We start from the raw sequence: 16,755 nt of genomic DNA, 5'->3' as shown, positions 1-16,755 counted from the left end.
ATTGCAGTTGGTATCCACAATTTCTTCTAAGGTAAGTGATGATAGTCATACTTTATAAATGGGGGAACTTGGATACAGGTTGGCCACTACCTCCATATTAGTCAGTAGCAATTGGGATTTGAATCCAGATTCATCTGAATCTCAAATCCTATACTTTTACCATTGTACCATCATTCAACCCTCTGAGCTTTCTTTGATTCCTGAAATTTCATAAAGGGAATTAAGTGATAATCCAACCAGAAATCCTCTACTGGTAGCAGATAGCCCAGGCTGTATACTTGGTGAGATTAAGTCTTAAAAGGGAAAAGTATATTAACCCATTTATTTTAGTTGCTATTTCCAAAAACAGGCTTTCATAAATTGAAAATTATTAAAATGGTTAGCTGATGGTTTTTTCTTGGATTTAACCATATCTCATAATGTATAACATTATTTAAGTTATTCATAGGCATTTAACAAGATACCTCTCTATTTTGAAGGAATTATAGATTTAAATTTTTAAAAACCTGAAGGCTTTCAGGATTATTGACTTAAAATTTCATGTAAGCATATATATATATATATATATATATACACACATACACACACACACACATACACACATGTATATATATGTGGTTTTTTAAAAATTAATTTTATTTACAAACAAGTTAATGTTAGTAAATGTAAAATGCTTTGGTTTATCCTTTGTTTTAACTACTGTTGTTTTCAGATTTAAAATAATTCAGTTTTACTCTTTTGAGTTCACCTTTCTACAGCTTCAAAATTAATCATGTAAATAAGCAATATAAGAAATAAATGCTTGCTATTCAATACCTTTTCATTATGCCATCTCTTTCTCCCTTCTAGAACTAACATCAAACCTCGAAATTCCACACCACCAAGTTTGGCACGAAATCCTTCCTCAGGTGTGGTTACAAACAAAAGAAAAACATATACTGAGAGCTACATAGCCAGGTATGTTTAACTCTGAGAGTCTATTAATTAAAATAAAAATGAATATATGTAGTCTTCTAAGGACCAAATATAAAATATTTATCAAGCTTTTAATAGAAAATCTGATTTTTCCTTTGCTATATGATTTATTTTCACTTAAGCTGTACACTAAATAGTTTGGGCATAAATGATATTTTTCTAGACCTTGTAATTATTATTGTCAATGCTTGAGGACAGTTTGTTCAGTTTCACTGCATTCATTTGTGTTTTATATCTTAATTTTAAGGGTAACATGATTTTTTTTACCTCTGCAAATTGAGTAATAGACCCTTTAAACTGGTATTATAATTTTCAGCAGTGTTTAAATTTATTTAAATTACCTGCGGAGCTTGTCATTATCCATGTACTTCCCTTTCTTATCTGTCACAGTATTTGCACCACTTTGACATTCACTCTGTTTAAGTATAAAACAAATCATTCCAGTTATATATCTATATATTTATATATCTATATCTCCTTATTGCAGAAAGTTTTAAGGCAATATACAGAGATCCATGACCTACAGTGAGATAAAATATTACATAAAATTGAAAATATGAAAAGGAAAAATGAGAATTAAGAGATAAAGGAAAAAAAGGGAATGAAGTTAGTCCCCAAAATATGTGTCATGAGATGCTGTATACAGGCTAGGCTTCGGCCATAAATTGGATCCAAATTTGTAGTGGCCAGAGTACAGGAGTAGTTAGTTACATGATTCATGTTGTATTAAAACAAAAAAATCATTTCTCTGTGAAAGCACACCTAGTTCTGAGACCTCAAAAATCTGCCTATGAATTCTCATGGAGTCACTGGATAATTTATTACTATTTTTAAAATTTTATTTTATTTACTTTCAAGTAATTAACACATAATATATTATTAGTTTCAGAGGTAGAGTTCATTGATTCATCAGTCTTATATAACACCCAGTGCTAATTAAATCCCGTGCCCTCCTTAATGTCCCATCACCCAGTTAATTCATCTCCCTACCCACCTCCCCTCCAGCAACCCTCAGTTTTTTTCCTGTGTTCAAGAGTCTCTTATTGTTTGTCTCCCTCTCTGATTTCGTCTTGTTTTATTTTCCCCTCTCTTCCTCTATAATCCTTTGTTTTGTTTCTTAAATTCCACATATGAGTTCTTAAATTCCACATGAGTGAGATTATATAGTTGACTTTCTCTGATTGACATATTTCGCTTAGCAGTTCCATCCACATCATTGCAAGTGGCAAGATTTCATTTTTTGATGGCTGAGTAATATTCCAATTTGTGTGTGTGTGTTTTACACACACACACACACACACACACACACACACACACACCCCACATCTTCTTTATCCATTCATTTGTGGACATCTGGTCGCTTTCCATAGTTTGGCTCTTATGGACATTGCTGCTATAAACATTGGGGTGTAGGTGCCTCTTCGGATCACTACCTTTGTGTCTTTGGGGTAAATCCCTGGTAATGCAATTGCTGGGTCCTAGGGTAGCTTCTCTATTTTCAACTTTTTGAGGAACCTCCATACTGTTTTCCAGAATGGCTGTACCAGCTTTCATTCCCACCAGCAGTGTGAGAGGGTTTCCCTTTCTCCTCATCCTCGCCAACATCTGTTGTTTCCTGACTTGTTAATTTTATCCATCCTGACCAGTGTGAGGTGATATATCATTGTGATTTTGGTTTGTATTTCTCTGATACTGAGTGATCTTAAGCATTTTTTCATGAGTCTGTTGGCCATCTCTATGTCTTCTTTGGTGAAATATCTGTTCGTGTCTTCTGCCCATTTCTTGGTTGGATTATTTTTTTTGGGGGTGTTGAGTTTGGTAAGTTCTTTATAGATTTTGTATACTAGACCATTATCTGATAAGACATTTGCAAATATCTTCTCCCATTCTGTTGGCTATCTTTTGGTTTTGTCGACTGTTTCTTTTGTGCAGAAGCTTTTTATCTTGATGAAGTCCCAGTAGTTCATTTTGCCTTTATTTTCCTTGCCTTTGGAGATGTAAGAAGTTGCTGCAGCTGAGGTCAAAGAGGTCACTGCCTGTGTTGTCCTCTAGGATTTTAATGGATTCCTGTCTAACATTTAGGTCTTTCATCCATTTTTGAGTCTGCTTTTGCGTGTGGTATAAGGAAATGTTCTAGTTTAATTCTCCTGCATGTGGGTGTCCAGTTTTCCCAACACCATTTGTTGAAAAGACTGTCCTTTTTCCATTGGATATTTTTTCCTGTGTTGTCCAAGATTGGTTGACCATAGAGTTGAGGGTCCATTTCTGGGTTCTCTATTCTGTTCCATTGACCTATGTGTCTGTTTTTGTGCCTACCATACTGTCTTGATGATTACAGCTTTGTAATATAGCTTGAAGTCCGGAATTATGATGCCACTTACTTTGGTTTTCTTTTTCAACATTCCTCTGACTATTTGGGGTCTTTTCTGGTTCCATACAAATTTGGGGATTATTTGTTCTAGCTCTATGAAAAAACTTGATGGTATTTTGGTAGGGGTTGTACTGAATGTATAAATTCCTCTAGATAGCTTAAACATCTTAATAATATTTGTTTTTCCAACCCATGAGAATGGAATGTTTTTCCATTTCTTTGTGTCTTCCTCAGTTTCTTTCATGGTTAGGTTTATTCCTAGGGATCTTATGGTTTTTGGTGCAGTTGTAAGTGGGATCAATTCCTTAATTTCTTCTCCTCCTGTCTTATTGTTGGTGTATAGAAATGCAGCTGATTTCTGTCCATTGATTTTATATCCTGCCACTTTGTTGAATTCTGTATGAGTTCTAGAAATTTTGGGGTAGAGTGTTTAGGGTTTTCTACATGGAGTATCATGGCATTGTGAAGAATAAGAGTTTGAAGAGTCACTGGATAATATAAGAGATAACTTTTTTCCTTCGGTTTTATTGAGAAGTAATTGTCATACATCAATGTATAAGTTTAAGGCATACAGCATGATGATTTGATTTACATATATTATGAAATGATTACCATAGTAAGTTTGGGTAACACCCATTTTCTCATACAGATATAATAAAAAGAAGAAAAAAAGCAAAAAAAAAAAATTTCTCCATTGAGAACTTTTAGAATTTAGTCTCTTAGCAACGTCCCTATCACACACAGCAGCATTAACTATAGTCATTATGTTGTATATTACATCCCTTGTACCTGGTTTATCTCCTAACTGGAAGTTTATACCTTTTGACCATCTTCCTCCAATTCACCTTCCCCATTCAATGGATAACTTCTTAATTAAAATCTCTACTATAAGTATGACAATCCATTTCATAAGATGTTTTTTTAAGATGCCCTCAATACAGGCCTATAACATGATATCCTATGATTCACCAAAATTTGTTGTGATATATATGTGTTATATGTAACTATATATGTTGTCTGCTTTTGTTATAAGTATAAAACATATACAGCTATCCATTATTCAGATTTAATCCAGGGATAGATTTTCAAATATCCGGGTTTTTAGCTGTCAATCTTGGTTGTTGCCCTTCAGAAAGAAGCACCTGTGGAACTTTCTAAAAATGAACATGTCACCGTCCTCCCAGAGAGATTTGGTTTCTTTGGTTTGGATTTTTAAAATTTTAAGAGTGATGATTATGCATAATAAGGGTTGAGAACCATAAAGGAATAGGTGAAATGCTACCTTTGCAGATAGATTCTTTCATAAATACTGTTTGTTTCACCTAAGGTTTTGATACATTTTAAATATTAAAGAAGTGAACTTAATGTTTCTTGGGGTCCCGAAGCTGGCTTGCTATGTTGCTATGGAGCCTTGTGTTTTTAATCCATGCTGAATGTAGTATTAACATTCTCTTATAAAATGGGAAACTTAATAAATACATGTGCTTAAATAAAAAATTCATCTTATCTTTCTAAAGAGGTAGACAAATGAAGTGACAACAGGCAGGGGCAAAAATCCTGTTAAAAATAAGTTTGAATTCTTTTTTGTTTTCTTTTATTTCTTTCTTTTTAAATGGTTAATATGTGATAGTAAGCCCTGAACCTTGTTCACTTGACTTACTACACTACCCAGATAGAATAATTATAACCACAACAGATGAAGAAATTTCACAGATTTCTTTTTCTGGAAGTGTGTTAGGCTACATTTTCTGGATGGTCCTTCCACCGAAAACACCTAGAAATGCTACACAAAATGGGGCAAATATCCTTCTGAATGTGTAGCTTAGCTCTCAGGAAAGTAAGGGAAACTTCCACAGCTAAGTAAATAAAGGAAACCAGAGGTCAGCTTGGTAAGTTAACTCTGACACTGCACTTACATTTGAGATTTTGACTGATCTTCCCTACTTAAATTTTTGAATTTTAATGTCATTTTGGGGGAGAGGACGGTGATTTCTTAGACTTGCACAAAGTGGAGATTTAGAAACTCAGCTTTCCCTTCCTGTCTCCTCATGCCCCTTCTAAGCAGGGCTCTTGAAATGTCCATCAAGAGGTTGTCTTAGGCTCGGCTAGAGGTCATCACATGGTAATATATAACATTATGATTATTTATAGGGAATAGGAAATGACAGTAGGCAGTGTCTGGTGTTACGCTTTCCTGGGAGCCCTTGCCCCAGTCCTGGAGCTGGTTTTCTTTGGCCGTCCAAGTGACAGCTTAGGTATGAGAGAACAAGATCTTAATAGATGTGTGTAGGATCAGTTTAATTGGAAATTCTGTGTCCCCAAAGGGAACCAGTTTCTCTTGTAACAGCCCTGTAGACATAGCTTTCAGGTTGTCTTGAGGGATGTCTAATTTCTGTGGATTGTGTGTAAGTACTACTGTTGCCTGGAAACACAGCTGGCATTCCATCTTTTGAAAGGTTTTCATTAAAGAAAGCTAGGAAGTTATCCCCATGTTAGATATGTCCAAAGGAACAGAAAAAGAGTTCTCTTTATGTTGTACTATATATTAAAATAGAAACAATTATAACTGATATTCTTGTAACGTTTCTGCTTTTTAAAGAAAATGCTTCTTAAATGTCACCATTGAACATGAAGCCTGATATAGGATTCTATAATCTACATTTTATCAGTGACATTCCTTTCTATTCCTGATTTTCTAAGTTTTTTTTTAAATAAAAAATAGGTGGTGAATGTTATTGAATATCATATATATATGTATATATATATATGTAAAATCAATATTTTTAAATCCCTGAATCTGTTTATGTGATAAATTATATTAATAGACTTCCTAATGTTAAATGTTAAATCAATATTATTTTCTGGAATAAATCTGAAGTGCCTTGAATTGCATATGTTTGTAGATTGTATTTGCTAAAATTCTTGGAGATTTACATGTATTTCCAAGTTACTAATTGTTGATTATATTTTATGTTCTCTTAGTCTGAATTTAAAGGTTTTACTGATCTTCGAAAAGAAATTGCGGAATGTTGTTTTTCAGCCCCCTCTGCTGGAAAAGTTTAGTAGAAAACTTACCATGATTTTTTCTTAGTATTTTATTTATTTATTTATTTAATAGAGTGTGAGAGAGAGAGAAAGCATGAGTGGGGGAGAGGGGCAGAAGGTGAGGGAGAAGCAGACTCCCTGCTGAACAGGGTTCTGTTCCAGGGTCCTGGGATCATGACCTGAGCTGAAGGCAGACATTTAACAGACTGAACCACTCAGGTGCCCCTAGAACTTACCATGTAAAATTATTAGGAGTCCACTGTGTGCGTGTGTGTGCGTGCGCACACGCCTGCACATGCTCACTTGATAACTGATGAGTAGTATGTTAATTACTGATTCAGTCGCTTTAACGATTATGTTTATTTAGTGTTATAGTTGGTTTGAAATCAGTTTTCCTAAGATATTTTTCTGCGAAATTTTTCACTTCATCTAAGTTTCAAATACTTTATCATTTTAAGAGGACCAAATATTTTACTTTATTTATCTTCTTCATATATTACCCATTCATTCATTTATTCAATAAAACTATTTACTGAGGGATGAGTTTATGTCAGGTACTTCTCTTGATCCTAGACTTAGAGCAGTAACAGACCAGATAAAGATCCCTGCACTTGGGGAACTCACAGTCTTATGGAGAAGACAAGATGTAACAAAAATGACATATATTGCATGTCAGCAAAGGGGGACACAGTTTAGGGTGGCAGTGAGTGTCCAGAGCCATGAGGATTGCAGTACAGGGGATGAAGGATGAAAGAATTTGAGTGTGTATAACTAAATTAGACCAAAGGACCTAACAAGATTCAACCTGAGTAATGATGAGAATTCAAGTGAAAAGACTCCATGGATACAGTGAAAATAACATGACACATTGGGGGAAGTTATATGTATATATTGTTTTATAATATATGTAATAATATATACATATTTATTAAAGTATGTATTTGGAAGAAAGATGTCCATCTTTCCTCAGGGCAAGGTTCCAGTTTTCTTTTTAGCGATAGTTTTACAGAAGGGACAGTATAAATTTCCATTCTATTCCCATTGTAGTATATGCCTAATACATTGAACAGATGGAAAGTGTGGTGGTATTTGCTCATGAAAAATTCTCATAAACAGGGACAAATATAATGCCAAAGAAAATATTCAGTATTTCATTATTAACTAAAAAGGGGTTTTAAAATTTGAACTAGAAAAATATTAAAATTAAGCAAGCTTTTACTTATACTTAATGTTAAGTACTCTTTTCTAAGGGTTATGAAAACTACTGACAAGAACTTGTGTTTCCACTTTTCTTCCTGTACTCCTTCAGGCCAGATGGAGACTATGCATCTTCACTTAATGGCGGAAACACTAAAGTCATGGAAGGAAATTCAACAGGACACTTACCAAAATTCTGCCATGAGTGTGGGACTAAATACCCTGTAGAATGGGCAAAGTTTTGCTGTGAATGTGGCATTCGAAGAATGGTTCTGTGAATAGAGCCCAAAAAAACTAAGTCCAGAATTTTATGACTATTGCTGCTTGGACAGCTAGAGCACTTCCTTTAGTGATTTTATGCTAAAATTATTCAAAATACTTTTTTCAGCAATTTTTGGAGCATAATTCTTTGGCTGTGAAATGTGTGTGTATATATATGAATGTGTACATATACTGTATATAATAAAGACCTGATACCCCAAACTGTGCCATTCAAGGAAGTAGTCACTCATCTGTCAGAGAATAATTTCAAGTGGAATCATTAACTTACGTATTACTTTTCTGTTACAGTTGTTGAAGCACATTAAGCATACCTTCACAAAATGAAATGCTAGTGCTCAGCCCTTCAAGCTTTAGGATGATTGTTAATTTGAGCAAAAAGTCAGAACAAACATTTTTATTATTGGTGCCTATTTTCACATAGTATAAGATTGGATGCTTGGAATTTTGGAAACGAAGAGTATTTTCAGTTACAGTTAGTTATGTAAGGTCATTTTCCTGTAGAGCTGTTTTACAGTTAATTTTATAAATATTTTAAAAAGAGAGGAATTCAACCTCTACAGGTCTATGTTGTCCTTTACTCAGTATATCATTAATTATATAATTTAGAGATCTTTATTTATTCTTTAAAATGTAATTATGCAATTTCCTTTTCAGAGACACAATACTAAAAAATATAAATGTATTTTATTCTAGTTATAACTTAATGACTTTTTTTTTTACCTCTGTGTGTTAGTTGAATGTATATTCTTTCTATTTCTAATTGTGTCTCCATATTTCACTTTTTTCTTTTTCATTACCTCATGTCTGAGGAGTTTTAGTTTACTACTTTCTTATTTTTGCAAAGTTTGAAAATAATTATTTAATGTAAGAGGCACAAGATTCCTTGCAAAATTCTACATGTTCATTTCTGTGTCTGAATTTAGAAGAAATTATCTTAATAGATTTCAAAGCAAACCACCTGACCCTAATAAATAATTTGGATAATTAATCATTACTGCAGGGCATGCAGGTAAAAAGTATTATTTTTTAATTTCCCTTGAAGTATAGTTAGATGTAGTGATGAGTTGGTTAGAGTCTAATTTTTCCTACTTATATTTTCTGTTTAGTGTTTAATATTGAAATACCGTTCACATCACAGTAAAACAAACAAACAAACAAACTGAAAATGCACTGCTTTAATGCACAGCTGACTTATGTAATTAAACATTCACAAAAACTTAATTATACTTTAACTTTGGCTAAAACACAGCTTTTAATTGTTGTCACTTTCAGTGTGACAGTATTTAGTAGTAGATTCTTTGATTGCCTATGCAGCCCAGTTTCAATAATTCCTAATTTCTGTTGAATGGAAACAAAGCAGCTTTGATCTTATAAAGGTATAAGCAAATCTTCTATAGGCCATTTCTAATTTCTCTTTTATGATTATGATCAACTGTGTAAGGGTTGATGTAGAAATTTGTGGCTTTTAATTTTCTCTGAAATTTATTTGTGCTTATACTTTATAATTGTATTCATTAGTGTTTTTGGTTTTGTTGGTGGTGGTGGTGGTTGTTGTTTTCCGTTCAGGCAAGGGATATAAACGTTGAGGTAATAGGAATTGTCATTTTATTTACCTTATAGTTTCTTTCCTGATTTTTCATTAACTTTTTTAATCTGATTGTCTTTATTCAGTCATTGGTCTAAAAAAAAGAGTCCATTAGCTAGATTAACCTTTAATTAACTTAGGAGAATAATGTACATAAATTAGATTTTCATTTCAATGATATATGTTATTCTGTCCTGTTATAAATCATACAAAGAACTTTCAACTTTGTTTTCCCTGGAACTGAGCACTATTTTTCTTTTTCCAGGTTTGTTTGTTTGTTTGTTTTTTAAGACCATATAATTTTTACCCAAGGAAGGAGTAGGTAAATGAGCTCAAACAAAGTGGCACATGTTTGTTTCTCACAGAAGTTTGCAGTAGCCAGTAAATATTATAATGTACTACATGGAAAATTAGTTGGTAAAAAATCATCCAATTCTAGAACCCAGAGATTATTATAAACAGTAAGTAGGTGAAGTACACTTATGAATTATGAAACATGTTGTGACAGTGTATTTAAATGCATTTTTTTTTTACTTACATATATTATTCTCACATTGATTTGTTGTGCAGTAGTTCAGTTTATAAGAAATTTTCCTAGATCTATGCATCATTTACTTTTTTATTTATTTTCACAAGTATTTGCAGTGTGGTAGAATAAAAAAAATGATTGTAAGCATAAATTAAAAATGTAAAAATTGCTTATATATTATTCTGAAAGTCATTAGCTTGAAAAAGTAAGATTATTATGGTTGCTGTTGTCTCTTGTCCACTCTGTTTTTTATTACAAATACTGTCTTCATTTTTGAACCAATTCAATAAAGACAGAAAGCAAAAAAAAAATTTTCAATTGGTCTTTATTGACTGACATCTTAGCTTTTAACCAGACATAGGTAGTAGAAAGATAAGAGTACACTGAAATATGAAGAAAATATTCCAAGTCAAAATACAGATTTTTTTTTTAATGAGATAGTAGCTTTTCATTGGCAGGTTTTTTGTGCCATCAGCTTTTGAATAAATTGCTGTTATTTTTTAGAATTGAAGTGTTTTATGGCATCAAAATATTACAAATAATGTTCCATTACAAGATTTCTAAGACAGAAAAATTCTCTTTATTCTAGTAAAATATAGCAGTTAAAAACATTAGTGAAGTCAAGGTTGATAGAAAACATTGTGGGTATTTCTAGTTAGGTAATATACAGTTTAATGGCAAACAGTACTGGTTTGTGATCAGTACTTAGTGATTTAGATGATCATATTTAAAATTTTAAATCGTAGTCATCTCTAGTAAAAATACAACCAAATTAGACACGTTTGGTTTATATTCAATCTTCCCTGGGCTAGAGGCGAATACTTTTACCATGAATAGAAGCTCAGGGAATGAAAAATAATAGAAGAGGTACATAATTACAAAGAAATCTTGTGTCTTTATTTGCATTACAAGTATATATGTATTTTATATACTGGATATATTTTTAGTACTAAGATAGGTTAACTTTTCCAACTGACTATATCATTGAATAGAGCAGTGGAAAAATCATTAAAACTGATTTAATGATAGCCACACTTTATTTAGAAATTTTTGAGATTACTACTGTCAGAATACTCATAGATAATATTGCCTGGTTTATATGTGAACTGCTTTTTGCCACTAGAGGGTGCTTTTAGATAATTTAATATTGCCAGCTTCCAATTCTTATTTTAAAGGCCTCTCAGCAATATAGGTATGAGATAGATATCATGGCGTTACAGAGATTTATAAAAGACAGTTTTTACTTTGTTGTGAGTTTAGTAATTCATATGTTGATTTTTAAGAACCTTAGTCTAGGGGTTCCTGGGTGGATCAGTCGTTAGGCTTCTGCTTTCGGCTCAGGTCATGATACCAGGGTCCTGGGATAAGAGCCCCGCATCCGGCTTCCTGCTCATCTGGAAGCCCATTTCTCCCTCTCCCACTAGCCTACTTCTGTTCCCTCTCTTGCTGTCTCTCTCTCTGTCAAGTAAATAAAAAAGAGCTTTAAAAAAAAAAAAACAAAACTTAGCTCATTTTGGGTACCAGGGTGATAGTAATTAATAGAAATGTTTAATATTTCCCCTCATAATATTTTGTTAGCAAATTTGTGCATCTCAAACACATTACTCAAATATTACCAGATACTCCTTGTACTATTTACTTTAGTATTTCATCTTAGTTGCACATTTCCTTTTAAGATAATTTTTTTTCAATCATTTAACCCAACTTAATGATATCTAATATAGGAGAGTGACATCTACTTATTTATTTTTTATTATTTTATTTTAATTCCATTTAGTTAACATATGATGTTATATTAGTTTTAGGTGTACAATATAGGGAGGGATTCAATAGTTATATACATCACCCAGTGCTCATCACAAGTGCACTCCTTAATCCCCATCACTTGTTTCATCCATCCCCCATCCCCCACACCTTCCCTCTAAAAACCGTCAGTTCTTTATAGTTAAGAGTCTGTTTCTTGTCCTCCATATTATTTGTTATGTTCCACAAATAAGTGAAACCATATGAGATGGAGAGGAGAAGGGAGTTGAGGGAAATTGGACAGGGAGGTGAACCATGAGAGACTATGGACTCTGAAAAACAACCTGAGGGTTTTGAAGGGGCGGGGGGTGGGAGGTTGGGTGAGCCTGGTGGTGGGTATTAGGGAGGGCACAGATTGCATGGAGCACTGGGTGTGGTGAAAAAACAATGAATACTGTTACGCTGAAAATTAAAAAAAAAAAAAAAGACAGATGCTTAACTGAGCCAAAAAAAAAAAAAGTCTGTTTCTTGATTTGTCTCTCTCTCTTTCTCTTTTTTCCCCTTTGTTCATTTGTTTAATTTCTTAAATTCCCCATACAAGTGAAATCCTATGGTACTCGTCTTTCTCTGACTTATTTTGCTGATCATTGTACTTCATGCATGTTGTTGCAAATGAAAAGATTGAGAGTGACATCTATTTAAATAAGTTAAGTAAGTTGTTAGACCAACTAATATGAGATACAAAAAATTAAAACTTTAAATTATACTTACTTGACACTTTAAAACTTTATACTTACAATATTAAAAAGACTTTACATGTTCTTCATTCTCTGATATGCTAGGGATCGAGAGCAATAAATAAGATGTGATTAAGTCTTTGCTGTAAAGTTGATGTAACTTATTTGGAGAAGCTGATATATACACAGACAATTACAACTTAGGACAAAAAGGAGGATTCGTTTTAATGGAATTTTATTATAAAGTACCAACAAAATACCGCTGAGATGTTGAAGGTAGATCTTCTTATCACAAGTTATACAGCTGCTTTTTTTTCCTGCTTTTTTCTTTTTTTTTTTAAATTTATTTATTTGACAGGCAGAGATCACAAGCAGGCAGAGAGGCAGGCAGAGAAAGAGGGGGAAGCAGGCTCCCTGCTGAGCAGAGAGCCCAATGTGGGGCTCCATCCCAGGACCCTGAGATCATGACCTGAGCCGAAGGCAGAGGCTTTAACCCACTGAGCCACCCAGGCGCCCCTCCTGCTTTCTTTCTTTTCGTCCCTGTCCCAGTGCTTAGGAGGAAGCCTGGGAGAATGGGAGTGAGAGCTACACTTTCCGCACCTTTGCTGGGGAGAAGGCAAGGGTAGTGGAAAGGGTGTGTGTGCAATGGGGTCCATTGGAATGTAAAGTGTGAACTACTTGGGAATGTCCTGAGGATTGAGGAAAAATGATGCTGAGTAAAAATTACTAATTCCAACTGTTCATCTCACCTCACATAACTCTCCACTCTCCTTGACCTTTTTCTCTCTGCTCAAATACTTGTTTCTTTGCCTATTATGAATTTGTACTGATAAGGTTGGAGATTGCCAGTAGTTCTGAGTAGTGGTGCATATGCTTAACAATGAAATGCTGATTTTCATTCATCAAATCAACAATCTTAAATTATATTAAAACTGAACACTGTCATGGTGCACCAGGATGAATGCCCTTATCCACTAACGGTGGAAATAAAAATTGATCATACTTTTTGAAAAGTTGACTAATTTTATTTTAAAAGCCTTTAAAATAGTCATGCCTCATAACTTAGTAATTTTGTTTCCAAGATACATACTGTTTCTTGAGAAAGTAATCTGAAGTACAGAAAAATACTTATGCAGACTATGTTTAATAGGACTGTTATTTGTTGTGATAAAAATGAAACCATTTGGCCAACCTATAAACACAGAGAACACACTGATAGTTGCTAGAGGGGAGGGGAGTGGGGGGATGGGCAAAATTGGGAAAGAGGAGTGGGAGATCTAGGCCTCCAGTTAGGAAATGAATAAGTCATGGGAATATAAGGTACAGCGTATGGAATATAGTCAGTGATGTTGTGTTGCACAGTAACAGACAGTGGCTACACTTGTGGTGAACATAGCATAATGGATAGAGAAGTTGAATCACTATGTTGTACACCTAAAACTAATGTAATATTGTGTGTCACCATATGTAAATAAAAAATAAAAAATAACAATAAAAGGCCAATTGAAATCACAAAAATTCATTTAGTAAGTTAATAACTAAAGCGCTTATTTTAAAAGCTTTTATTTATTTATTTGACTGAGAGAGAAATTACAAGTAGGCAGAGAGGCAGACAGAGAGAGGAGGAAGCAGGCTCCCTGCTAAGCAGAGAGCCTGATGAGGGGCTAGCTCCCAGGACCCTGAGATCATGACCTGAGCCGAAGACAGAGGCCCAAGCCACTGAGCCACCCAGGCGCATAAAAGGCCAATTGAAATCACGAAAACATTTAGTAAGTTAACAACTAAAGTGCTTTTAAATAATTTTTAATGATATAACAAGGTTCTGTTTTATCACTAAGACAACTAGTCTAAAAGAGTACATATGTAAAGAATGGCACAGATAAAGTCTCGAAATATATTCCTCAGTATATTATATTTATTTCTATTGGAAGGATATTTTATTTTATATATTCTTTATATTTTATACTATCAATTTTTAAATGAATATATAATAATCTTTAAGAAAGAGATGGTTATGTTTCCAAAATCACTTGCATGTAGTAGTAGTAGTTTGTTTAAAATCACTAACTCATCTTCAGTTACTTTGAAGCTAGGTATAATTTTAATGGGATTATTTTTCCTGAATTTCATGCAAAGGATATTCTAATATAGTTCCGTCCCCCTTCCTAATTGCTTATTACCTATATGATTTGAAGAGTCCATGGTATGCAAGTAAATTTTTACTTCGCAAGACATAGAAACTAAACTGGTCTAAATAAGACCATTTTATTGGTTAGTTGGAGGGGGATACATACGTATATCTGAAATATTTACATCTGTTTTCACATATTTACCTATTACGCTTATCTTTTAAACTTTAAAAATGTTTAACATTATCTTCTTATTTTCTTGTAGTTATTTTAGTCAAGAAAAATAATTTTAGAATCAGTAAGTTTTAAAAAATTTTTGCTAATATTTCCAAACTTCTGTTCCTTCTGGGGAAAACGCGTATGAGCCCCACAAGAAACCTTTGAAATTTTTTATTTTAAACCTTAATTCCTCAAGGGTGATTCTCTTTGGAAACATACTATCCGATTAATTATTAATTTGAAAATTTTAAACAATAGGCTTGTTTTTTAGTATGTCTCACTACAGATAAAATCAAAACTCTATTTGAATGAGCAGCATGTACGCTAGACCAGCTCTTTATAGTGCCTCGGTAAGGCACTATGTTCACATGGTCTTCCCTTGGTCAGCACTGGCGTCGTTCTCCCTCTTATATCCATAGAAAGGTTCTATCTCACTGATGCCATTACCAGAAAACCTGTATGAAGAGGAGGGGCAGTTATTCATGGCCTTAAATACTTTACAATAGTTTAAGTAGAAAACATCAAACAATACTAGGAATTAAAACCTGTCCGAAGTCCTACCTAGTAGTGAGAAAGTTTGATCTATTTTAAATCTAAACTTTGTTACTGTCTGGAATGGGCATTTGTTAAACATTTGTGGTTAGCATCTTTTGGAAATTCTCCTCTGTGTGTGGTAAGTTTTTGATTTTGAATCCCACTGCCTCAAGAAGATCATAACCAGAGTTTAGTTTTCCATCCTTTCTTGCAGCTGGGGAGTAGTCCTGTCACCTGACGACTGAAAAGACTTGGATTCTACAACAAGCAAAGTGAAGAAGTGGCTGCAGAAGCAGCAGCATCTGTTGTTGGGGGGGCGGGAGTGGGGGGTTGGGAGGGTTGGCAAAGTTTGCTGGAGAGGCATGAGCTTCAAAGGTGGCAGTGGCAGAGTCCAGGTGTGCCTTGTGCTCTGTGGTAGCACTTGGTCTGACTTTCCTCCTCTGGAGCAGTCTGTCAGTCTGCCACCAGCACTGATTATCTGGCTCTCCTAGAGATTCTGTGAATTACCCAACAATAGATACTTTTTTGCTTAAACTAACTGGACTGAGATTTGTTATTTGTACTTAAAAATTCTCCAGTGATAAAATTTGACCTGACCTCATGCTTCCCTTTTATAATGGCTGTGGTAATGGGAAAAATGCTTACAATCATATTCTACAGGAGGGAATCTTCAACATATTGAATCAAGATACCTTTCCTTATCCCAGTTATGGTATCAAATAATCACAAACTGAATTTTTGTTCAGGAAGATAGAAACCTTTTTATTTATTTTTTTAATTTAAAGTTATTTTTATATTTTTATTTTTATTTTATTTAAAGTTATTTTTATTTTATTTAAATTTTTTTTATTTAAAGTTTTTTATTTAAAGTTAGCCAACATATAGTATATCATTAGTTTTTGATGTAGTGTTCAGCAATTCATTAGTTGCTTATAACACCCAGTGCTCATCACATCACGTGCCCTCCTTAATACCCATCCCCCAGCTACCCCATCCACCTACCCACCTTCCTTTCCACAACCCTCAGTTTGTTTCCTCGAGTCAAGAGTCTCTCATGGCACAAACCGAATTTTAAGAAATATGCTATGATCATAATTATACCTATTGGGCAGGGCTACTTTGAGGATTATCAGAAATGTGACTAAAATCTCTGTGCAATGTTTGACACTTAATAGGCTATCAGTAAATGGCAACAATTTACTGATTATAGTATTAATATTAGTAGTAGTAATAATTTTGGATATATGTGTATGTTACATGTTCATCAAATATTTTAATTCCTGTGATGTGCTGGGCACTGTTTTACATGCAGCGAATGAAGCAGTTGAAAATCTGCGTCCCTTTGAAGTTCACATTCTAGTGGAGGAATATGAAAAATACTAGATAAATTAGTAAACATTTATTATTAG

The 16,755-nt window shown here is 33.8% G+C and overlaps 1 protein-coding gene across 1 annotated transcript in view; it reads left to right on the top strand.

Annotated features, from left to right (window-relative positions):
• The window catches only part of ZC2HC1A (zinc finger C2HC-type containing 1A), a 47,870-nt gene extending 37,584 nt beyond the window's left edge, over positions 1 to 10,286 (top strand). Inside the window, exons 8-9 of the mRNA XM_080802559.1 lie at positions 850 to 957; positions 7,701 to 10,286. Coding sequence (XP_080658685.1) covers positions 850 to 957; positions 7,701 to 7,866 — 274 coding nt within the window. The 3' untranslated portion in view covers positions 7,867 to 10,286. The remainder of the gene's footprint in view (positions 1 to 849; positions 958 to 7,700) is intronic.
• The last annotated feature ends 6,469 nt before the right edge of the window (positions 10,287 to 16,755 follow it).

The sequence above is a fragment of the Martes martes genome (genome assembly GCF_963455335.1).
Source record: "Martes martes genome assembly, chromosome: 4".
Lineage (NCBI taxonomy): Eukaryota > Metazoa > Chordata > Mammalia > Carnivora > Mustelidae > Martes > Martes martes.
This window is presented reverse-complemented; position numbering and strand designations above follow the sequence as displayed.